General features: G+C 38.7%; 1 protein-coding gene across 1 annotated transcript in view; it reads left to right on the top strand.

Moving 5' to 3' along the window:
- Nucleotides 1-26,698, top strand: part of ADAMTS12 (ADAM metallopeptidase with thrombospondin type 1 motif 12) — a 2,672,119-nt gene that overhangs the window by 1,072,770 nt on the left and 1,572,651 nt on the right. The window contains exon 6 of the mRNA XM_044085381.1: nucleotides 14,124-14,267. Coding sequence (XP_043941316.1) covers nucleotides 14,124-14,267 — 144 coding nt within the window. The remainder of the gene's footprint in view (nucleotides 1-14,123; nucleotides 14,268-26,698) is intronic.

The following is a 26,698-nucleotide window of genomic DNA, read 5'->3' as shown; positions in this document are numbered from 1 at the left end:
TTTCCTATTTGCTTTACAGCTGATGTTGCATTAATAAACAGAATGGATGCACTCAGGCTTGCCTCATATGTGATTATATTTTGCAATCATTAGAAGCAACACGTGAAAAAAGACCAAATGATGACTGTCCACACCAAATTAATAGTTAAGTGCTTTCTTTCATTTTAATGTGAAAGAACTTCTTCAGAACTGACAAACCATTCAATAAATCAGTTTAAATACAAAACTTCAGAGATTCAATTAATGTCCCAATCAATTTCCATTCATCTAATTGTTCGATAGTCTAAAAAACCTTTCTTAAAGACATCAATATCAAATATAAAATATACCACTGTATAGAAATATATATACACATATGTATAACACATACATTTGTTTTCCAGCATAAAAAGTATGACAGGTGGAACACGTTGCCAAATGTACTATCCCAATGCGTTTACAGTTGTATCTACCTTTACTGACCACCATCTTTTTAATATGTGGAAAAAATATATTTTTTGATGAATCAATGAACCTACATTATTTACAATTATGACATGGATATGTACCTGTAGGTTCTCTAACAGTTTTGTGTTTTCCTATTTCTAATATGGACTTCAAACTTGCAACCTTCTTATAAATAAAATGTGGATGGTCACCAAGCACCCTCGCCAGGTCCCGGTTTCCCAAAATAACTTTCCAATTATTGGACATAGCCTGTTTAATACTGTTACAGTCCACACTGATAGGAACAGGAAAGGCACAGTCCATCTTTTTCTCTGTCACACTATTGCTATTTCTATCACTGTTAGCAATAAACCCATTAGTTAAGATTGGTGGGAACTTTTCCATCCTAACCAATAATACCTGTTCCAAAATTTCATTCAACTTATTATAATGATAGCCTCTTTGGACAAACATAATATTAAGTTTGTTTGCCTCAAAGATTAAATTTTCATTGTCTGAAATCATTCTACTGAGGCGTATAATCCATCCTCTAACCAGATTCAACTTCGTGAATAGAGGATGACCACTTTCATAGTGAAGAAATTTGTTAGTGTAAGTGTCCTTTCTGAACACTGTGCTGGTAAATCTCTTCTCATCAATATTCATGTTTATATCCAGGTCCAGGATGTGCACATTCGTGCCAACTCCACTTAAAATGAACTTCAGTCTCAGTCTGTGTGTATTCATGTCATCCACAAATGCATTTAACTCATCAGTAGACCCATTCCAGATGAATACTAAATCATCAATAAATCTCCTATAAAAGGAGACGTATTTAAATCTCTCAAATTTGGTTCAATTTAATTGGTTTGCCTTTTACATCAATTAATGATGTAATCATGTGACTTTTTAAATGTATTAAAAGAAGAATGGCTTGTATCTAAAATGGTTCTGATGAAATCCAATAAGCTAAAGGATGAACGCGTTTAACCTTTTATTGTATTTAAATAATTCACTTTTTATTTTATGCTTTAACTTAAGATTTAATTAAACTCAAGACACTACTTTACTGATCTCTCCCTGGTGGTCCAGTCTCTCTAATTTCATTTAGTTTTATTTTGTATTACTGTGGCTAGTTCATGTTTGTATGGATATTAACATTTGGGTCAAACATGATTGGATTCCCTAGGCAGTTTGACACTATGTGAGCCCTGGTTGCTGTTTTGTTAGTTTTTGGATTTTGGCTGCCAGTCAGACACTGGTTTACTTGGTTCCTTATTTTTTACGTAAGTTGGTGGTGAATACCTTAGAAGAACAAGGTAAACAATATGCACTGAAAATCTTTTGCAAAGTATTGCTGTTGCCTCTATAGTGTAATCCTGGGAGGAAAGGTTATTTGTAAAGGCACAAAATTAAATTAAGTAATTACCAAAGAATATAAGAATTTATTCATCATTGAGCCCTGGAGAAAAGTGTTAACCACGGTGAAAATAAGAAATATAAAAATAATTCTGTGATGGCAGTTAAAGAATATAGCAGCAGTTTTGAAAGGAATGTACTCATCAAAAACCGAGCTTAAGACATCATAACAATCTAACATTTTAAATATGCTCTGCTGTCTCTGTAGCACTCTATATTCTTGACATCTTTATTATAATGTTCATTTTTCTGAATGATAATATGTAAATGATGCAAGCATATAATAATCCCAAATTAGTTATTAGACTACCTGGTCTAATGTACTTTTATTGGTTATTTCCTTGTTTATAGCTAGGCAAGAAGATTGGAAAAATAAGTAAAACAAAAGAACCAGCTAACAGCACTGTATAAAACACATGTTTAATCTAAAAAATAAAAGTAGTAAAAAGTATATAACTGATGATCACTTTCACACCAAAGGTACTTCATCAGATCTAAAACCAAACCAACAAACGGTGCATAAATACAGTCAGGAAAGTTCAAAATCACCTGGTCAAGTCATGTGATCTCAGCAAGGGTTTTAAATGTACATGCTCATTTAATCCTTTCCCTTTCTCAGAGTGTAAATCTAATATCCATTTAACTTCTAAGCATTCTGTTTTTGTTTTACTATAATCTCCTCTGGCTGCTACATTTAATAATTTCAAAACTAAAAACTTAACAGAATGCTCAATACCAGTGTTACAAATATGCTACAAATATGCTTACATAAAGCATTCATACTGTCACATCTGCTTATTTCACGTTAGTGTTCCCTGATACATTCTTCAACATTCGATTCATCTTATCAAGATAGCAACATCTGCATTGATCACAAACAGCCAAATAGACCAGGTTGGTACTAGTATAGTCGGCATAGAAATTGAATTTATAAATATGTCAAGTAACGGGATGTAAAAAGGTATCATCAGTTTGAATCTACGTGCCCGAGTTACATAATCTGCATCCATGGTAACCGAAATACAGGGTCTGTTGTTAACTAGAGGTTTGTAGGAAAGCAGTTTCTTAATGGAACTATAATTTCTATAGCAGAAGTGTGGAACTTCACCAAGAAAGTCCCTGCCTCTGGCATCAGTAGTCACAATATGCCAGTGCCTCCTAATTATGTCACAGATAGGTTGAATGTGATTTGAATAAGTAACGCACATTCTAAAATCATTTATGTTATTATTCTGTCTTACCACAGTGTCAGTACTATAGTTAGAAAAATAGGGCCTAGTCGAATCATTTCTATGTGACAGAACCTCATGATGTGTCATCCCTATTTCATATTCAGAGTACCCCTAGAGCAAAAGTCCTCACTCAGGGTATCAAAAGATGAAAGCATATTCTCATAATTTCTATTCAGTCTTGCGTGTCTATAAAATTACCCTTTGAGTACATTATGCTTTACATACTTAGGATGCATAGTCTGGTAGTGCAGTGTGTTAACTTTCTTGCATGGTTTACTATAGAGTTGAATATCAAAACCATAAGGGGAATTCAAGACACAAACATCAAGAAATTCTGTCGAGGTTTGGGAATGCTTAAATGTGAATTTTAAAAAAATCAGTGGTCTAATGTAAATAATCCACAAACCCATTCAGGGTCTCTACTGAGCCAGTACATACAAAAAAAAAAAAAAAACACATCATCCACAAAACGTACATAATGTGAGATGTACTGGAAAAAGAAGTTACTTCTGTCTAGAACATATAGACTCCCAATATGTGAGCACCATGTTGGCATAGTTGTTTGCACACATGGTGCCCATGGCCACCACGACCTTCTGATGGTAATAGCTGCCATGAAACATGAAGACATTATTACTAAGTATAATGTCAAGCAATGAACATATCAGGTGTGTCTGACCTGTGGAATAATCAGAGTTCTTAGACAAAAACAGCCTAACAAAGTCTATTCTTTCCTCATTAAGAATTATGGTAAAAAGGGATACTACATCCATGGTAACCAGTATAACATCATTCATACTATTTCTACAAGACCAATCACACAGTTGCATCAAAAAGTGCTTAGTATCTCTAAGTACAGTATTTGTCTTATCAATAACAGGGCGTAACTACTTTTCAACATAGATCGACAAAGGTTCAGTCACCCACCCACAGCCCGAGACAATGGGTCTCATGGGTGGATTACTCAAACAATTATGAATCTTAGGAAGGCCATATAGTATTGGAATAGTATGAAATTCAACCATAAATTAATCATACAAATCTCTGCTTACTACACCTTCCATTAACAGTTCACGAATGCTATTATGTACATTCTACTAACATTTTGCTAACCTTAGCAACATCACTTTTATGGTGTTCAGTATAAGTATTAGCATCATTTATCCTGACTCTGAGTAAGGAACAGCATGAGGTACTCAATAAGCATCTTTCTTTCATTTCTCCTAGAGGCTCTCCCTTACATGACGTCCTCACTGACTTAAGACTGTTTGTTCGTAAGATCTGGCTTAGGATTCTTTATGGTAATAACGCTGATGAGCATACTGGCTTTAAGAAGCCTAGCTAGTTTGTTATAATCAACTCTCCTTTGACTGAGGCATTCTTAAAGCTATGTGAACAGATGTGATTTGCTTCTGTCAGTGACCAGTACTGGTTATGTTTTCTTCCATTGCATTTTCCTGACATATTGTCCCTGATATTGCTTGGGCATGCTGCATATCAGTCATGCCATTGCTCTTATATACAGTGCCACAGTACATTATGCAGCATGACACACTCTACAACAGTGCTGATGACTTTACTAGGTGAATACTGTTATTAGCCATCTGAGGGATCCAGACAACAAACATTTTGCTTCAGCTGACCTTATTGATTTCTCACAAATTTCCAGGCCAGAGCAGTATTATATGCTTCTTCCACTGCTGTTAGCAGATGTATTAGTGGTGTCATCAACCATGGTTGCAGAGGGTTCCAAACATCACTTGCAAGAAAAGACCATCACATTCTGAATGGTTACTTTTCAGTGAAATATGTGTTCAAATGTGCTGCTGCTGATGATGTTATGATTTTCCATTCTGTGATTAGTGATAAGTTCATTCTGAAAAAGCCAGATAGCACAAAAAACTAAACATTGATCTAGAAAAAAATATCTTGATCCAGCTTGTGAGGGAAGGTACCATACTCAGTTTTATGACAGGAGAAACTTAATTCTAGATGTAGCTATAACATGTGTTATATTTTCAGCACAAGAAATGCTCCCACCTGAAATGAGTGACCATTGTCCTCTTCTTACTAACTGGAAATTTAAAACTGAAAAATGAATATCCAGAATAATATTAACTCGTGCCATTCCCTAAAGCCAGTGAGATTCTGTGGAAAGCTGCAAGTCATAAATTGGGAGCAATTGTCAATATTCAACAGTACCGCAGTGTTATGTAATATACTAATGCCTACTCAAGATAAACTATTCCTTCTACAAAACAATCACTATCCAGTCACAAGTTGAAGAATTGTAAAATGAACATTGATAACCCAAGTAAATTGTATAATTTCCAAAGGCTAAGAAAATAATGCACCACAATAAATGCCAATAAAGGTGAAGTGACGGAATTATGCTTTCTGCGAACTAACCTACCTTAGTATCTGAAAAGGTTTTGGACAGCTATTAGAAACATAACTAATAATAAAGTATTCCCAAAAGTTGCCTCCAATATACAGGTCACTGCAAAAACATAAATGAACTGAACCAAAACATATCTTCCCCTTACCCCTTCATTAAAATTCTTTCAAAGTATTCTCCTGCCTACCTGCCCCACCAAAAAATACATCCAGAGATTGTTACATAAAGTAAACTGCCATTACAACTTTGATTTTTAAACTTTTTACCTGTAATTGTTAAAAATATATATTAACATTGGAAACTGCCAATTGAAGCATACATTCAGTCACATCTTATTAATACTCTGCCCCTGCCCAAAGTAGCTGAGGTCTGTCCTAAAGCCAACATTTTTAAAAGGCTTATCTACAGGCAGATTTTAGAATACATTCAAAGGTATGGCAGAGACAGTATGGATTCTGTAAGAGCTATAGTACACTAAGAGCACTACAAACATTAATAACAAAACTCTGTAGCAATGTGGAACCTGTACTATTCACCCGTACCATTTTCCCAGATTTTCAGCATACCTTTGAAACTGTGGGCCATGAGCTACTACTTTAACAATGGGAAAAGCTGGCTTTGCCAAGGAAGTAGTTCAGTGAATCCAGAACTTCCTCAACAACCAGATAATTGTAGGATACCTTAATGATTACATCTCAGACTCAAGGTGTTCATCTAAAGCAGTCCCTCAGGTCTCAGAGCTGGAACTCCAACTATGCTTTTTAGTTATCAATAGTTTACCATACAATCACTGAAATATTAACTGCACTCTGTGCAGATGGTATTTTGTGAGGGTGCAAATCACAAAATACATTAAATAAATAGTTGCAACATAATTTTGCTCAGAAATGGAATTAGCTCAGTTCTGATAATTTAAATGCTAATACCCAAATGTCTTCTACCAGAATATTACAAACTCAGAAATGACTCACATAAAATCAGCCATTACAGATCCAGAAGGAATATTCATACCCTCAGGTAATTGCCAAACTTATCTGGGAGTTATGCTAGGTGACTAGTTATTCCTTGTCAGTCATGAAAAGCAATATGAGGAGAAAGCTGTAAACTAATTAAAGGTATACAGTAAAATCTGCACCTGCTTATGACTGATGCTCAGGCATCACTAGTCAAAAATGTTCTCATTGCACATCCTGGGCATGGTCTGCAACTAATCTGTTCTAAATTCTCAGCAAACTATTGTTGCCTTTCAACAGCTGAGAAGAAAATCATGCAACCTATTTTTTTTTAATATAAGAGGGCATACCACTGTAATACCATAAAAAAATCAAATAGTTGCTAGTTGAGGTAAGAGCACATTTTTACTGTATTCTCTAAAAAAGGAAAGTTTCTGCAAAACAAAGTTAGCCTAAAGTCCCCAGTATAGCCTAAGATGTCAAAATAACCTGTAACTACAAAGGTCCTCATATAGAAACTCCTAGTATATCATAGGAAATGAAATCAATCTAAAGCTACAAAGAAACCCCCCCCCCCCCCCATATACCATGGGCACACCAGAAATAGTCTTCTAAAAAACTGCCCTTCTGACTTGGAATACTCTACCAGACAAAATGCAAATAGTTAGAAAACTACTACTCTTTTGAAAGCTTCTGAAAGCACACCTTTTAGGGAAATGTTGCCTACTCTGTCTACTAAAAATCACACTATGCTCAGCAATACATAAACATAATGATACATAATGACAGCTATGTGACCCTTATAAATATGTAAATGAATAGTGTTAATATCATCATATAAAATGTAGTGACTTACGTAAGCAAAATTCACATCAAAGCAAAGCTGTAGGAACTGTTATGTATTAGTGCTATTATCTTTGTACAGAATAAACTGGTTTGTGTAAATAATGTAAATGTAAATTTTGGTTACAATGTCACCTGAATGTAAGTATTGCCTTGAATAGTAACTTTGATGGTGATCTGTAAATGTTGTTTTAAAAAAATTGTACTTCCTTTGGTCCAGCTGAAAATGTTCTTTTACCAGTTTACTTACAAAAATAAATTAATAAATAAATAAGAAACATTATCCCCCCAACACACACACACACACACACACACATATATATATATATATAGTTTCTACAACATATACAAAGTGTCATTGAATCCTCTGATTTGCAGTTCTGTGGATTATGTACACGGTTTTGGTGGTGGACACTGATGCCTGTAATCAGACCATCAGTCTAACACAAATTTGCAATCAGTGCTATACTGCTGCTTTTAAGTTAATATACTATTGCCCATCAGGACCTGCAAGTGTTTATATGTACTCTCCTGCAGTATATGGTCACAGGTACTGAAACATAATTGCAGATTTGTAAAAGTCTTCTATGGTTGATGACACTTCATTTATGCCTTTGGAAATGTAATGCTTGCAGTTTACCTTACCATCCAGAAAAACACTACATATCCTAGTTGATGAGACGTTCTCTTTGCACAGTGTCACGTTTTGATATTTGGAAGCTGTCTGTGTTCTAAATGTGCAGTACAGGGTTTCCTTAGTCAATTGTGAAATAGTCTGTCTTTGTCTGTTTTGGAATGCCATGCAAGGAGGACTGCAGATGTTGCAGGTCCAAAATAAACCCTATATTTTGACCACACAGTTACCCAAGATATTCTGGTCTTTGAGATTTTAGAGGACTATTCTGGTTCTAACTCTGCATGTTATGCACTTTGGCTGTTTCACCATGCTGGTTAGGATGTCATGACTTATTCTAGCATTACATCATGCAGGATTATAGCTATAAATTAATCTGCACAGATTATTTATAGCAGAGTATGTCTGTATATCTCCATTGTGCTAAATTTGTAGGCACACTTTTGTTTACTTGAATATACTTTTATAAATTAGCATTTTTTAAGAAACTGAGAAAATAAGTACTATGAGCTTCATAGGCTGCATTATATTACAAAATGGTATGTACTTTTATGTACCAAAGTAATGTGTTGTACTCTCTTCTGAATCACATTTATTTGTCTATTCCTGCACAAAGAATAGCTGCTTGAGGCTTAACCATTCAAACAGCTGACTATTGTTGGTTCAAAAAAGTTACAACTTTTTAAAGAAATTTATTGTTTCACCAAGAAAAAAATACATAAAGTGCTACTGCAGTGACATCCATATCTGTATAAGTAACAGAAAACTGACATTTCGGAAGTTGTTATTCATTAAAAGTTCCGTGTTTAGAGACATCTGCTCTCCTGCTCCATGCATTAACTAGTAATGAGGCAGCAGAAGACGAACCAGGCAGTTCAGGCACACAAGTGGAAATTTTAAAAATAAAATTAGCTATTGCTCATTGTTCTAGCAGTAAGCAAATGGTGAGGGATGGCATTTTGGGTAATACAAATTTAATAAAGGCATGGTGCTTAAGTGAAACTGTGTCCTGGAACTTTAAAACTTTAATAATGAAGCAGAAGTATGGAATCATACTGTAAACATTCTGTATGTGTGTGTGTGTGTGTGTGTGTGTGTGTGTGTGTGTGTGTGTGTGTGTATATATATATATATATATATATATATATATATATATATAAATATATATATATATATATATATATATATATATATGGGTCTACTTCAAAACATCTAAAACCCATAACATCTAATTTCATAACATCGAGACCAGAACATCTAAAACCCAAAACATCTAAAACCCATAACACTGAATTTCATAACATCAAAAATGTGCATCAGAACATCGAACACTACAAGTTACATAAAAATAACATCCTTTCCACATATAACAACAAAAAAACTACCAAACACACTTTTTTAATATGTTTCTGCAGGGTGGCAAGTCCTCCTGCACCCCCCCATAAATTAAATATACCAACTCTAAGATCGCACTGCAATGAGAAAAAGTTAATTTCCTAACCCCACTGTACCATGATCACCATAAAGAATGTACACATAATGTCTATATTACTTACCTGTATGGCCTACAAACACATACAGAGTGGCAAAATAAACACTATATAAACAGTATTAATTCCTACACTATATAAATAACTATAGAAATGAAACCTACAACATCTCATAGCGATACCACAAGATTAACAAATTAAACTATAACATTTACATATGTGCTGATACACTATTACATATTATACATTTTAGATGTTATGAAATGTATGAGTTTTAGATTTTATTTATTTATTGCATTTGATTACCAGGGTATTTCACTGGGCCAGAAGAACCCATTTTCAGTGGCGGCCCGGGTAGAAAAACTCCACATTTAACACATACAGACAAGAAATATGTTACAATGATACAGGATATATAATACAACAGCGGCAAATACAACAACATTATGATTGCATACACTAAATTATTGACAGAGGTGAAACTGGAGACGAACATTATGATTACATAGAATAGATTATTAACAGAGGGTGAAATGGAGACAAACAGTGAGGAAATAGCATACACTCATGGATTGAAACTACGAAAAAAAGGTAAATTAAATATTGAGTAAGATAAATAACAGAGAAGAAGGAAAAACAGTATGGTAATGTAGGTGTACTGCAGGCTCAAAGTGAGTGGAGAAATGAGATGGGGTGGTTGAGAGAAAGGGAGATTAGAGTGGTTATAGAGAGAAGAGGAGAATGATAGTGAGAGGGTCAAGCTATGTGGTTCTAGTACTGGTGTAAGTGCATATCCACTGTGAGGAGAGGTGACTTTTAAGGGATGTTTTAAAGGTAGAGGCATTAGACATGGCTCTGAGTGGAGCGGGGAGGTCATTCCATAGTTTAGAAACAGTAACAGAGTAAAGCATTTGGCCAGCAGAGAGCTTAGGTTTCTCGATATTTAATAGCATTTTGCTCTCTGTCCTGAGGGGACGATTAGAATGGTAGATGGTCAGTATACTAGTGAGAGATGGGCAGGCTGCTGGGAGGTAAATAAGTTTATGGGCGATAGTAAGTTGTAGGTATATTAGGTGATGAGGGAGTTCAAGCCAATCTAATTGCTGCAGTGTGGCGCAGTGGTGGGTGGAGAAGCTGGCATTTATAGCAAATTCGGCAATTTTATTGTAACATGAGTTGAGTTTGGTTTTTAGAGAGGACTGGATGTTGGTGAGGATGGGGGCACCACATAACAGAGTTGAAAGCAGAAATGAGGCAAGAGCCTTTTTGCAGTGGAATTAAGAAAGTAGTTGTGCCTATAAAGGGCTCCTAGTTTTTGATGTTTTTTTCTGATATTATTGTGGATATGAAGGTCAAAGGTAATGTTGTCGTCAATGATGACACCTAGCAGTTTTGTATTGGGAACTACTTCAATGATAGTGTTATTTTGGGAATGGACAGTGAGTTCAGATCTATTGATTGGGGTACACTTACTTGGGGTAAATATTAAGAGTTTGGTTTTATTAGGATTAAGGGCGAGATGGTTCTGTGAGATCCAGGATTCGGTTGAGGTGAAGGCTTCTTGGGTATGTTGTTGCAATAGAGATGAAGATTTAGAAGAGTAGATAATAGTAGAGTCATTTGCATATTGAATTACAGAGCAGTGGGAGAGAGAGGTGTGGAAGTCATTGATGAATATAGTGAAAAGAAGGGACCCAGTATAGACCCCTGGGGTACCCCAGTATTGGTGTTGATGAAAGAGGAGAAGCATTGCTGCCAAATAGTAGACTGTTTCCTATTGGTGAGATAGACAGTAAACCACTGAAGTGTAGGAGGAGAGATGCTCAGTTTGAATAGTTTGGTAAGCAGAAGGGGATGGGAGACTGTGTCAAATGCTTTTGACAGATCAAGAAAGAATGCGGAGATGAAGGATACAGAGTCTCGAGCTCTTATTAACTGTGTCCAGGAAGGAGATAAGGGCAGTGTTAGTGCCATGTCCTGGTCTAAAGCCATGCTGGATGGGGGAAAACAGTTGTTGTGTCATCAGGTGATTAAGGAGCTGAGTTTGAATGCACTTTTCAAGTATTTTTGAGATGGGTGAGAGTATGGCAAAAGGCCAGAAATTTGAAATGTTATGGGTTTTAGATGTTCTGGTCTTGATGTTATGAAATTAGATGTTATGGGGTTTAGATGTTTGAAAGGGGACCCCCCCCAAACACACACACACACACACACACACACACACACACACATATATATATATATATATATATATATATATATATATATATATATATATACACACACACACACACACACACACACACACACACACACACACACACACACACAAAACTGTTTGACTAAACCATATTCAGATCTACACACACACACACACACACACACACACACACACACACATGTGCTGTTACACACACACACTGCACACACATAATAAATATCATATGAATCATAGAAATGCCAAGGTGAAAAGCACTCAAAAGTACCTAGAAAACTAGCTGTAATTAAATATTACCCTGACTGTGACTGCAAATGTGCTGTTATATCATTAACTACTGCAACCATAATAAATATCATATGAATCATATTTTATCACCAATAATACTTCCCTCATGGAGACTGACCTGGAAATTTATTAAAGTGCCTAGCATGAGCTGTATGGTTCATGCTAGAAAGGTCCTACTCCCACAATGTGTCCACTTATGATTCAAAAACTTCTTAACTGTAAGGAGGTAATACATCATTTTCAGCTAATTTACATGTTTCTTGAATTACAGTTACTACCACAGTCTGCACATCATTGCTGATCTGCATGTAGGCAGTGGGCATCCTTCCCAGGCACTGTCTCAAATAGGTCCACAAACATGAACAAAAACTGTGCCTGTCCCTACACTGTCTGCCTCCCATGGTTTACCAACCGTTGTAATTGTTGGAGTGCCATTATGGCATGTATGAGTAGATCTAGTATATTCCCTCAACCTGTAATCCTTCTATTGCCATTGATGCTGGTAAGGAACTTCACTAACTCCCCTGTGTCCAGTGGTTCTCCTTACCATCCAGTCCATGTTATGATCTTGGTGACATTCAACACTTTAAAAATGAATCCCTTGTGTCTAGTGCATCCCCCAACCCTGATCTCTGAAGTACTAATGGTGCCATTAAAGCACTTTAAGGAGCATCCCCCCATAATCCCTATAGTACTGTTGGTGCTATTATGGCACTTTAAAGATTAATCCTTGGTGACTAGTGGTCACCCCTAGTTTATTCATTTTGGACAGTTGAATGCAGACCTTTTGCCATGTTCTATCCAAAAAGCAGGAGACCAGGATCCAAAATAAATGCTGTTTGTGTGGCTTGGATCCTGGTCTCCTGCTTTTTGGATATTACAGTTTGTGTGGAGCCTTGTTTTCATTATGTTCTATACTTTGATTAGGTAGGAATGGCCACACTGATCTACAGAGACAAGCAGTTTCTTGATTCGCCTATCCAGGTAGATGTCTTTCTGGAGGTGGTTCCACTGAAACAGCAGATGGCTAATTAGCATATGTCTCTACTCCTGGAATGCCTGATTAACATTCAGCACAACCACAAAGTCAACACTGCAAAGTGCTTCTTGTGTTTGTGTAACAGGACTACAGAGCACTGTGTAAGAATGGTTGGTAAATGGGGAAAGGGTTCCACAGCATGTACATCACTTTATCTTCATGGATTCAGCCCTGAATTCTTCCCTTTTTCCCCTTTCATATTCTACTTCTGTGTCATTCTACTAAAATGAATAAACTTATTTCATGGCCATAAGCATCTTTGTCTGTTATGAAATTCAAAAACTCTTTTCGTAATATTTAGTATCTATGAAAAGACAAAAAGGCATAGTAGTTTTTTCCAGTAACAGAGATTATCATTAGTTACAAAGGACATTTACAGAATGTGACTAATGTAACGGGGTAGAAAAACTATCAATGAAGAATAACCATTTTGGGAAAGGAAAAGGCCTAAATGAAATGACTGACTGAGAAGTATTTTATCAGTTGTAATGTTGTACTCAGATTACTTGAATTGTGCAATTATGTAAGATAGTGCCATAACAGTAAACTCTTATGTGATCAACACTCATAGGTTCATAGGACGATACTAGACTATTGGCCAGAGGCCCTTATAAGCCTAGTTAAGAATTACACCCATGTTCCCACAGAGTCACCACTTGTCATAACTGCAGTCACAAAATAGTACAATTTCCAAAGAAAGCTCATAACTCAAAACTCCTGAAATCACGTTGAAAGTGCAGTTTACAAGGAGGTTCCAACTTTTGCATCCCCTAATATGGGGGTGGTGCCCCCACACCCCTACCATGTAAAATTAATTACTCTAAAACCATGTTGGGGTATGGAAAAATCCCAAGTGAACTGCGATCTCGATCTTTTAAGATGAATCTGGGGAATCACACATTGATGAGAGATGTTTTGCAATTAGTTTTGGTGCCCGCTGAGGGGACGTGATACTGAGGCTTGGATATCATGCTTTTCTTAATTATCATGTCATTCGGTTGTGAGAATATAACAAAATCACGAAGTAAGTTGAACCTTTAATTGACTGTGGTGGTTAAAATCTTTCATCTGTCAAGCAACAAAAATGCTCTGTGATTGTTTTGCTCTTTACTTACAAACATGTAATGCTCATAAACACTGTGCAAACAAACTTGTAATGCACATAAACTCTGTAATTTTGCAGCTTTGGAATACTACATGATGGACATGGGAATGACTGCGAGCCAGTTGGGAGGCACCATTTTATTATGTCACGCCAGCTGCAGTATGACCCTTCACCTCTTTTGTGGTCCTGGTGCAGCAAGGAGTATATAACACAATTCTTAGAGTAAGTAATACAATTTAGACTAAAAATGCTTGATTACAAAGATATTAGACTTTTTTTCTTGGCTATAAATCAGCAGATGATGAAAAAAGCAGTATGTCAATGTATTTATTAACTGTACAAGTGCAGAACTTGTGCAATTATTATATTCTGATTTTAATCTCCTTTATATTATAGTGCAGGAAGCTAAATGTTCTGAAACATAGGTCTGTGCAATAATAGTTCTCTTTGTATTCCTACATGCTGTGTGTGTCTGTGTATGTGTACACGCGCGTGCCTGTTTGTCTGTGTGTGTGTTCTCTTGTATGTAATTTGTCCTTCTTTGTTTCATTAAATCACAGCATCTCTTTTTATGCAATTTGCCATGCTCACAGTTGGCAATTCAAGTATTCTGACAATTCTATAACAATCTGTTACAGGAGTGTGACAGCTAGTCAGCAAAGGATTAAAATATTGTATTTTGGAGATCAATTCACTCCTGATATAAAAGAACAAATACCTCTTTTAATTTCATATAAGCCGAAATGTGTCTGCTTCTTACATTTTTTTTACTCAAGTGACAAAACCAGTAAAGAATGCAAGTGTTTTTTTAACATGTGCACATGTCAAACTGAGTAAACATTATGAGCCACAGTTTGAATTCTAACAATACTTTTCTTCACTACAGGAAACTAGTACATTGCATTGTTAGAAGAATAGGCTAATTTTTTGTGAGAGCAATCTCAGCAGGGATTTTGCAAGAACACTACCCCAAGCGACCAAAATCCAGGACGGGACTCTTTTTTTCATTAGCAGCCAAGGTCACTGAAACAGAAGCACACTCACATTCGGGCTACTGTAATGCAGTAGTTGCAGTGAAATAGCAGTAGTTATGTGTATGTGTGTATATATAAAAAATAGAAAACTGTATGAGAGCTGCTAAAGTATTTCCTTAGGACAACTTTATTGGATGTTTATTTCACCATTTATTGCAAATCAGCAGTCAGGATGCTGTAAAAGAAGATGTTAAGTATGACCAGGAGGTAGAGACATCTGTGACAGGTAGTACCAAGCAAACTCTGCTTGCTTATACGAATGCTGTACAGCATCACTGAGAATGCTATCATTATCAAGTTGTAAATGAGGAATGTATTACTTTTCAATGCAGATAACACTTTTCACTTCAAAACAGTGCAAAGTAGTTAGGTGAATTACATGCAAAATTCAAATGGAAGAGACAGATTAGAAGTGGAAAACACCAAGGAAGAATAATGCACAGGGACCTGGTTGGCTGCTTTACAGAGTCCTAATGAATCTGGAAAATATGTTACAGCAACTACAAACTAAGGTCATTAGCAAATCACCTATCAAGATCAAGAGGAGCCTGAGAAGTAGGAAGAATCCATGAAATAACAACTCATCCTTGAACAGTTTGACAGCAGTAAAAGTGAAGGTCATAGAGATGACTGGAAGCATACACCACAAATACACACAACACTATCTATACTCTAATCTAACCTTAGCCTAACCCTAAGCTGAAAACACTTACACAGACACATTATTTAATTTGTCCCATTCTCTATCCCTTATCCCAGTGCTAACAAGCAATTAATTACATAAGCAAAGCATACCAATAAATTCTGTTTACTTATTTACTCTTATTCTAATTCTCCACACAAACATTCACAGATGCTAGCACATCAACCCACTTCCTGGAAAAAAACAAACTTTCAGTCTTCCTCCATTTGAATCTAAACACACTCAACAGAGAGAATTTGATCTACTTAACCAACCAGAAACTCTTTCGAGCAAATATATATTTATATGTGTGTATATATTTTCCAAGATGTAACACACTGCACCAATCCAAAATGCAGAGATAACCATTAATTATATACTACATGCAGATCAAAGATAAGCCAGCAACCCAGGCGTTTGCTTGTGCTGAAGTGAAGAAGCTTGTGTGGATTGATGCTGTCTTTTGCTGTCATGACTTAATGTGTTTAAGGCATGTACATACCTCTCAATCTCTTTATGTAAGAAATCTGGGCAAAGCCTAAAATAATGGGGAGACAAAGGCCCAAAAATAGGGACAGATTTTAAATATTGCTGTTAGAAACTTAAAAAGTTGTTAAAATGACAGTATTTCTGTTACTACACATTTTCTGAAGGATATAAAGTATGTAACTCTAATGTAGGTCATTATTTAGTGACTTTAATCCTCAGTGATTTGCCAGAAAAACACAAATTTTATGAGGAACAGACCAAAATTATGAGGTCAAAATCTTGATATTCTGTGACAATCTGGACAGTTGAGAGGAATGGGCATGTATCATTAGAGTTTTCATGTCCCTGTTTTTTTTCTTGGATTGTATATCTATATCTATGCATCTATAGATACATAGTCGTATATACATACACATATATATATATATATATATATATATATATATATATATATATATATATATATATATATATAGGTTTACTATTGTTTATTCGAACAGAAAAACATCCTCCATTCAAATAAACGAATGGTAGTACCAAAAGTACAAATAACTACCGTTCACTATGCCGAACCAAATGCTCAAGGCATTTGACTCAACATTGTTGTTGAAACCACCACATGATAGCCTTATAGGAGCTGATGTAAATCAAACTACTATACAGCTATCACGCTTTTGCAGGGGAACAAGCTCCCCTGCGCCCCACCCCCCCTAGTTATATATTCTAACTCTGAGACCGCACTACAGTGGGGATGTGGATAAATTTAAACTCCCCACTGTACCACGATCTACATGCAGATAGTCGATTTCTACTTATGCGAATGCAGTTGTGCAGTCGCATAAGTGGAGTCAACTATCTGTTGCAAAACTGCTTGTGCGTTCAACATTCTGTTTTTCGGCACATTGCAGCCGATAGAATGTCGATCGCACAAACAATAGTAAACCATATATATATATATATATATATATATATATATATATATATATATATATATATATATATATCCCCTTCACATGGTCAACTTTTCAGAAAGTCGACTTTCATATGGCCGAGACCATATGATCGACTTTCGAAAAGCCGACTATGCGGAACCGCAATCTCTGTATAGTGTGGAATGGGAAAATTACCTCTTCCGCACTATAGTGCGATCTCGGATTTGGTATATTTAAGTTACAGGGGATGTGGGGGGTGGAGCCCCCACAGGGGGTGCAGGGGGGCTTGCCCCCTTGCTAACAGTTGATAGGTAAGTGTTTGGTGTATGTTATGTGTTTATTTTACATGGTCGGCTTTTGAAAGTCGATCATATGGTCTCGGCCATATGAAAGTCGACTTTCTGAAGAGTCGACCATGTAAAGTAGACCCATATTATATATATATATATATATATATATATATATATATATATATATATATATATATATATATATATATATATATATATATATATATATATACGTATGTGTGTGTGTGTGTGTGTACATATGTGTGTGCATTAAGTACAGAAAACTGTATGACATATAAGTTACATGACACATTCCATGATTTTGGAGTAAGCTTTCCATTACAGTCAGAAGATATCCTTCAAAAGTTGCATATTTCTGTTTTATAATTAGAACACATCAGTCAGTATTTTAATTCAAAATATTCTATACATTTGTGTATATATATATATATATATATATATATATATATATATATATATATATATAGATATACATAGAGATATATATATATATATATATATATATATATATATATATATATATATATATATAAATGTATATATACACCCCAGGATTCAGCAAGCTCTGCATGGTGTGCAGTAATAGTGCAAGAGCTGCTGCAAGCAATACAGCCGAGTAATCCAGGAACAAGCTCCCGGGACGTGCACGAGTGCTCCTACAGTATTCTTGCATGTGCACAGCTCCTGTATGCTAATTACCCCATTTGCTGGTGAAAACCACGCAAATAAGGTGAAGTAGTGATCCAGAAAGCAGGCAGGCATCTGTGCTGGAATAGTGTAACTTGCAAAAATGTATTTGGTTACTAACTGAATACATTTCTGCAAATTTCAAAACGGAGGCATGACAGCTCAAAAGAAAGCATGAATGCAATGTAGTAGGCATGCCAATGGCCAAATATATGCCCATTGGCATGGGAAATAGTTGCAAAATTATACAAAATAACTTTTATTTTTTGGGAGGCAATTTCAGACGTTTAAGCATAGGGCAGTGGTGCGCAAATGGGATCGTTCCAAAAATAAAGAAAAAAGTTGAAATAAGCTTTTAAATCCAAATCAGCATTCTTCCATAATAGTCAATGGCATGCATAAGACAACAATACCATGGAATAGTGGTTGCTAAGGGGGAAGGCTGAGTGTCATTTTTATAACTATGCATTCGCAGTCAGTTTTATGCAAATGAGGGGATTGATACTGAATCACAGATTTCCCCTCGGTGTTAGCCTGCACTCAACCGTGTAGGTGCAGCAACACCGTGGTATAAGCATAAGAGGTAGATGACCTCATAAGGGGGAGTGCCATACATGCTGTAAGCTTATTGGAGCTCTGTGGCCCGTATTTGCCCTTAGCTAAGCACAGCTAAGAAAGGGAGGTTTGTCTGAGGCTGCCTAGCAGTGTTTACATTGCCTAAATGTGTGCATGCCATGCACAGGTTTTAAAAAACAAAAAACAGGACATAGCAGCTCTGTTCACATCTGAGCACTGGGTATTCACGGCGTGCATCCTGACTTAAATGGGAAGGCAATGGGAAGGGAAAACAACAGTAGGAAGGCAATCAAGGAGAGCTAGCATAGCTGGCAGGTGAAATGTATCAGAATCAGCAAATTACACAGGCAGCAGCCCAGCCCAGCACACTACTATAAACTATGCAAACACCTTTCATTCTGGTTTTTCCCACAAACTTTACACCACCTGTGTACACAGATGGGGAAATTTTACCTGACAAAACTAACAAAATTATAGGGGCTGCTGTCGCTCTCATACATCAATATATGGAAGTGGCTAAGGGTGGTGAGTATGCGAATACTGATGACCAATCCACAGTAAGGAGAAGGAGAAGAGTGTACAGACCCAGGGTAACCTACCAGTGGCTAGATGAGCTGGAGATAGTGGAGTACTATAGGGTGGACAGGGGCATCCTACAGCAAATTGTTGAGCTGTGCCGGCCATGCCTCACACACAGAACCAACAGAGGGGAACCCATCCCAGTGGATATCAAGGTATGTGTAGGGTTAAGAATGCTAGCCACAGGTACCTTCCAAAGGCCAACTGGGGATATCATAGGGATATCACAGGCATCAGTGTCCAGGGTACTTCACCAGTTCCTGGATGCCATGTCAGCAAATGCCAGTGAGCACATATATTTCTTCAACACCCATGAGGCATTGACCAGCAATATGCATCTCTTCCACCAAATAGCAGAATACCCTGAGGTAGTGGGTGCTATAGACTGCAAGCACTTACACATCAAAGCACCACCCAGTGAATGAGGTAGGGTCTACATAAACCACAAGGGCTTCCCCCTCCATCAACTGCCAGGTCGTGTGCAATGCCAAGGGCATTATCTTGAATATGTGTGCTGGCAGCCCTGGACACTATCATGACTCCCACATCTGGCATTTGACACATCTGTACCAGAGGTTTGCCAGTGGAGACATTCCATATGGCCACCTAGTGGGGGATGCTGGTTATGCACTAGAGCCGTAGCTGATGACACCCATCAGAAATGCACACACACCCGAACAAGAACTTCATAATGAGGCACATTCACAAACCAGAATCATAACAGAGCATGTGTTTGGGATGCTCAAGTCATGGTTCCGCTGCCTGGACATATCCGGTGGAGACCTGCAGTACTCTCCAGCTAGATGCACACAACTTTTCATTGTATGTGCCATGCTACACAATATGATCCTGCGGAAACAGCTGCAGCAGGAACAGCACAGGGCAGAGCCACACAGCCTCTCACCATTGCCAAGGCCAGCACAGGCACAGAGGGATTCAGAGCAGGAACAACCTGAGCCTGCCCATGTAGGCTGAAGGAGGCATGCCCAGTATGCCCAGGCTTTGGTAAAGAGGCAATGCATAGCATACACACTGACACAGTAGGGACCCAGGGAATGATACCTCTCTCTGACTCACATATACAGTAAAAGGGATCCCAAACATGACACTACCTGTGCTTTACCATGTATAGGGAGTGTACTATGTGCATCTGACATAGTCAGCCCTCCAACACCATCCTCAATGCTGGGACAGCCACAAGGTAAGTCACTCTTCCTATCAATTGCTGAATGGAGTAGTATGTTCTGCTAGTTGTATCTATGGTATGGATGTGAGCATGCAAAGGAATTGGGTGGCTGAATGGGATGGCAGCAGATAGTGGACAACTATATGGGCAGCATGAAATCCATAACAAATACTGATGTCAACAAAGTAGGCAGTACTAGACAAGGTGACAAATCCCGCTGCAGTACATGCGGTGGCCCAAATGTGTGTCCATAGGACATACACGTGCATGTCAGTGAGGCCCACATACACAGCAACAGCCTCAGCCAGCAGGACAGATGCATATAACCATAAAGAAAGGCTGTGCCAGGGCCTCCAATTGATGGCAATGGAGAACAGCCCCCCTCCAGACCTACACAGACAGACTACAACAGGTCTGGCTGTTGTATGTTAGTTCTGAAGGGTAAGAAGTCTGAAACTGAAATGTAGGTCAGTAAAACCTAAGAGCTGTACTCTACTGGTATGCCTCTAGTCTGCATGATAGGTCAGAATACAAAATTAAATGGAAGCCAACAGAGTATCTGAAATACCAGTACAGTGAAAGCAAATATTTACAGTTGTCAGGTGTGCCCCCCCACAATCCTATGTAGAAATGCAGTAACATGTATGTGTGGATTTAATAACAGTGGAGCAGAGTTTACCTGAGCTAGCCCAATTTACAGGATAGATTGTTGCATGTGTACAACATGCAGGGGTCTGTGTGTGAGGTTGTTATGTGTTCTATATTGTGTGGAAGTGGTCAGCATGTAGGCATGGAGGGTTGTGTCCCAGTGGCCTATGGCCAGTACTGTTGATGACAGTACCATGTTCTGACAACTGCAGTGCCAACCACAATGCATCCCAGCAAGACCCAATTCATCAGTCATCCATACTCACTGTTCAAATGTCAATATCTGTCACTATCTGAAAGATGGACATGCCATGAATGTGGTCCCAGACATACGCACGGTACACAGGTGGAAGTACTCTAGACTGAGTGCATAAAATTTAATTGTCAACTGCACACACCTTTGGAATTGTACATACAGGCTAGCTGCACATTAGTTGTCTGTGTAATATGGAATACTGATGTAGTCTGGCCAATCACTGGCAGACCACAAAAGGCACAGTTATGAAGTAATGAGAGAATGCCTATGTCCCCGCACAAGGCAGCATAAGGGGAATGTCCCAGGTATATCTGTCAGTCAGCTCCAAGAAGCTTCCATATCACACATGAACTCAGCTCACCCCACCATCATCCACAGGTTTATCACAGGTCATATCCCTGCTATTGGGAATGAGTACAGTATGACCCCCACATCTGTATGGGAATACCCACAGAATGCAACATGCTGAAGAGGTGTCCCATGCATGTGTGTCCCTAGCTGTAAGCAGCACCCTGCCAGCATCCATACCAATGTATTACTATGGACAGGAATTATCACCATTAACACCTCGCACACTTACCCTGTCATCCCAGGGGAATCCATTGGTTTGGAGTCTGGGAATGTAGGAGTGACAGAATGCACTGGCCTGCTACAGATGGCCTGCATCCCTACCAAATGCCCTACAGTCATCTGTCAAAGGCCTGTGCCTCATCCATACTGCCAATGTATGTTATCTCATGGGGTCCCAACTGACAACATAACACAGTCCACAGAACACAAATGCAAGGCCATGTTGACAAATCCCAGTAGCATGCCCACCATGTCCTACTGAATGAACTGTGGACCAACCCCTAAATACTGCTGGGATGAAGGGCCAGCTATAGGGATACTTCTCAGTTGTGAGTGTTCTGCCATTTTACACTCAGCTAATCGAAGGAAGGTTACTCAGCAAACTTGGAGCTATAATATATAACATTAAGTATCCTGTTTTTTGTTTATTTTTGTTCTTTATTTCTTTGTTATTTATAGCACTTTGTGTACTGTGTATTTTTCTAGCTAGTTTCACTGTGTGTGAGGTATTAACTGGAAATTGTCCACTTTTGTTAAGCAACTGTTGGGTCGTTTATTTCTGATAACTTGTTGCAGTTAAACTCTTTTTTCTAGAGGCTCCTTTAGCTGTTTAAAACTTTCATTTAAAGGCTCACTGCTGCTTTTCAGCTGTGAGATAAATTTCTGCAGTTTGTTTCCCACCCTCCCTCTCTGTTGGTATAGTGTTTTTATAGTTGGTGGCTTTGCAGTTGCCCGCCTCTAGTGTAAATTTGATCTGGGACCCTCCTCCCAGTCTAGTGTCATTACCTCATTCTACCCAGTACAGGGAGAACATTTGAGAAGGCCAGTCAGCTTACTTTCTGCTACTCCTTTCTCTATTTCCTTTCTCTCTTTCCACAAAAAAAAAAAAAAAAAAAAAAAAAATTATCTGCTTTTACTGTATTTGTGTTTCTTCCTACTTTATGTTGTTTTTGTGTCATCTTAAAAGTACTCAGTTGCATTTATTACTGCTTGGTGTGACTCATTCTAAGCCTTTTAGTTTAAGCACTTGGGCTTCAGACCAGTTGTTTTACATTAGGAAGGTTTGTGGCCTGCACTGTAGTGGCAGAACAGGTAGCTTACATCCTTCTAAGTTGGGAACTGCTGATTGAGGGATCAGTGTCTGTTATTCTAAAAGTGTATTAGTTCTGGTTTAAGCACTTGGGCTTCAGGCCAGTTATTTTACATTAAGAGGGTTCGTGGTCTGCACTCTTGTGGGAGGAGAGGCTGGACTCTGCCCTTCTGAGCTGGGAATTTCTGGTTAAAGGCTTATAGTGCCTGCATATTTGAACTGCTTCTTACTGTAATTGGTACACCTTGTTTGCTGTAGCATAGACTAGATCCAGGCCTGCTGAATCTAGCTTTGTTTGTATGCTTGTTGTTTGTTTGCTTGTTATTTCCCTGAAAAGCTAATTCCACCTAAAACACGGCTTTTCAGTGTTTCTGTGGATCCCTAGTGATATCTGCATTGCTTACTGTGCTTATTTCCTTGTTTCACTTGAATGAAAGTTACTGTTTGTCGTTTTTGCATTTAAGTTACCTGTAACACATTGCATTTAAGTTACCTGGCACTTGCTCACTAAAGCAATTATATAAGTCAGCACTAAAAAATTAAAAGCACTACACCCTCACAAACTCCCCTTGAGTACCTTGTTCCCCATTGGCCCTTTTTTCAATTATAAAGGAATTCTCAATACTATTCTAGCATGTCCAAAGGTCAGTTGTCAATCTCCTCTCTGATCCAGCTGGTGAATCTGGGAATCTTGAGGCAATGTTACAACTGCCTCATGTACAACTGCCTCATGTACACAGACAAACCTCTCCTCCTCCCAACAAATTCCAACACATGTGAGAGATGCAACCATATAGCCAAACTAGAGGCTAAGCTCTCTCAACTCAGTACTGGCATAACCAGTCAGGAGGAGAAGGAAACCACACTCACAACAATTCCAGTCTCACATAGACCTACCACGACAGCAAACCAAACACATAAACACACAAAAACATACTCGGAGGCTCTAAATAAAAATCTGCCTAAGCAGCAGAGACCTCCAAAGCAGACAACCAAGCAACCGCTACCCCAAAACAAAACACGTGCAACACATAGCTCACAAAGCCAGTGTGCTGAACAGTCACAGCCCTTAAGGCTAAACAACACACCTGATACACTTGTAATAGGTGACTCTATCGTCAGGCACACTGACGTCCCGCTCACCAGGCTGAACAAGGAAAAGGTCACGGTGAGCTGTCTGTTGGGTGCTAGGATCCATCACATAACACAAGCACTCAGGTCACTCCAAGGCAAGTACAAATATGACTCAGTCATTGTCCATGCTGGTGTGAATGACCTGAGGCATACCTCCCTGGACTACATGAAAAGAGACATAGAGGAGCTCTCTGAGCATGTAGCCCAGGCTGGTATGACCCTGACCTTGAGTAGCATCTTACCCTCACCAAGAATGATGCCACAATATGAAGACAAGATGATCAATTTCAACAATTGGCTTAAGTATTGGTGTCATTCAAAGGGGATCCAATGCCTGTCAGCCTGGGATGACATGCTCGACAAGCCCCGATGCTTCACTAGGGACGGCTTGCACCTGTCACCCTTGGACTTTTGGATATTGGCAAAGGCTCTTGCTACCCCATAGTGCCTTTTTAGGCAAGGCTCAAAAGACAAACCCACCTCCATAGGTATCACAAGGGATAAGAAACTAAGAGTAATGCTACTCAACGCCAGAAGTCTAAACCTCAAGATGCATGCACTCGAAACTCTCCTTAGCATGGAGAACATTAATATCTGTGCAGTAACAGAAACCTGGTTTAAGGCTCCCGAGTGCCCCAGCACTACCAGGTTATACCTCATACCATGCTTTTGGCCCCAAAACTTGGACCGAACCACAAAAGGAGGGAGTATCAATATTCGTCAAAGATACCCACACCTCCAGGTTGGTGGCACAGCACGAAGCATCAGAGACTATCCATGTGCAACTAACAGTGGGTAAAACTGCCTTCCAGTTCATAGCCTGCTACAGACCACCATCCCAAACCCAGGTACCCTACTCGGCCTCCCTGAGAACACTGGGAAATATGAAGGTCTCTCCAAACATCATTATATTGGGCGACTTCAACTACCCAAACATAGACTGGGAGCATTACTCTACCTCCAACACCCTAGCCCAAAGGTTCCTAGAATTTATAAACTCAAATGCTATGGAACAACTTGTTACCACTCCCACAAGAGGGGAAAACATACTGGACCTGATCATCACCAACATGGGGACTCTATGCTCCAGACCAGAAGTGTATCCCTCACTGGTAAGATCAGACCATAAACTAATCTCACTGGAGATTCACATCCCGACCCCACCTCCTGCCCAGAAAACCACAGTGAAAAACTTCTCTAAAGCAAATTTCACACTCCTCAAAACTGAGGTGGAATCCTTCAAAGCCCCCAGACCTGTGGAAAATATGGCCCAGACCGCAGAATCCTTTATAAACGCATTCTATGAACACCTTCAGGAATGCATGGATCAGACATTGCCAACATCCTAGCTGAGAGGTTCAGCGCAAACTTCTCCCCCCCTCCCCACCAAAAGGGCAAATATCTATCCCAGCAGAGTGCTGCCCCCCTGACATCTCAGATGCTCAGGTAAGAGCCACCCTCTCCAAAGCAAAAAACAGCATCAATGGGACCAGACATTATCCTGGGCTACATCCTACATGAACTCCAAGAAGAGCTAAACCCAAACATAAAACTACTGTTCAATCTCAGCCTTACTACAGGATATGTACCCAAAGAGTGGCGCACAGCAACAGTGGTCCCTCTCCACAAAGGTGGTGCCTCAACGGATCCTGGAAACTATTGCCCCATAAGCCTGACTAGCTTGGTCTGCAAAGCTATGGAAAGGATCATCATGGACCTCATAAATAAAGATATTGGGGACCTACAGACACTGGATCCTACCCAGTTCGGCTTTGTTAAGGGCAGATCCTGCCTCTTAAACTTGGTCGATTTCTTTCAAACAGTCACCAAGGCCATTGATGAGGGGAAGGTGGTTCACACAGCCTACCTGGACCTCACAAAGGCCTTCTATATAATACCCCACTCGGGCATTATAGATAAGCTCACCAGCTTGAATATAAACCCCTATGTCACTAGATGGGTTGCAAATTGGCTCAAGGACAGAACCCACATGGTTAGAATTGCTGGAGCCATGTCAGACTCCAAACCATTTACAAGTGGCATCCCACAAGGCTCAGTCCTGGGACTTCTCTTGTTCGGTATATATTTCTCAGAGGTACAGGCCAACACGGAAGGACTGTGGCTGACCAAGTTCGCAGATGACTGCAAACTGGGCACCATAATCGACTCTCCAGCCGACACAAACATTCTCCAAAAGGGCCTCATAGAAACAGACAACTGGTGCCAGAGCCATGGCCTCAAGCTAAACGCCAAAAAGTGTATAGTCATCCCCTTTGGCAAAAACAAAGTGCCCACAAATTACCACATAGGTGGTAATCCATTGAGTACAGAAGAAGTAATTAGGGACCTGGGACCCAAGTTGATAACAATCTCTCATTTGACAACCACGTGGCCAAAGTGGTTAGAAAAACATTTTATATAGCCCACCTAATCATGAAGGGATTCACATCTAGATCAGGGGAGGTCATTGTGCCTCTTT

The sequence above is a fragment of the Protopterus annectens genome, chromosome 1.part1 (genome assembly GCF_019279795.1).
Source record: "Protopterus annectens isolate FY-2018-M chromosome 1.part1, PAN1.0, whole genome shotgun sequence".
NCBI classification, from domain to species: domain Eukaryota; kingdom Metazoa; phylum Chordata; order Ceratodontiformes; family Protopteridae; genus Protopterus; species Protopterus annectens.
This window is presented reverse-complemented; position numbering and strand designations above follow the sequence as displayed.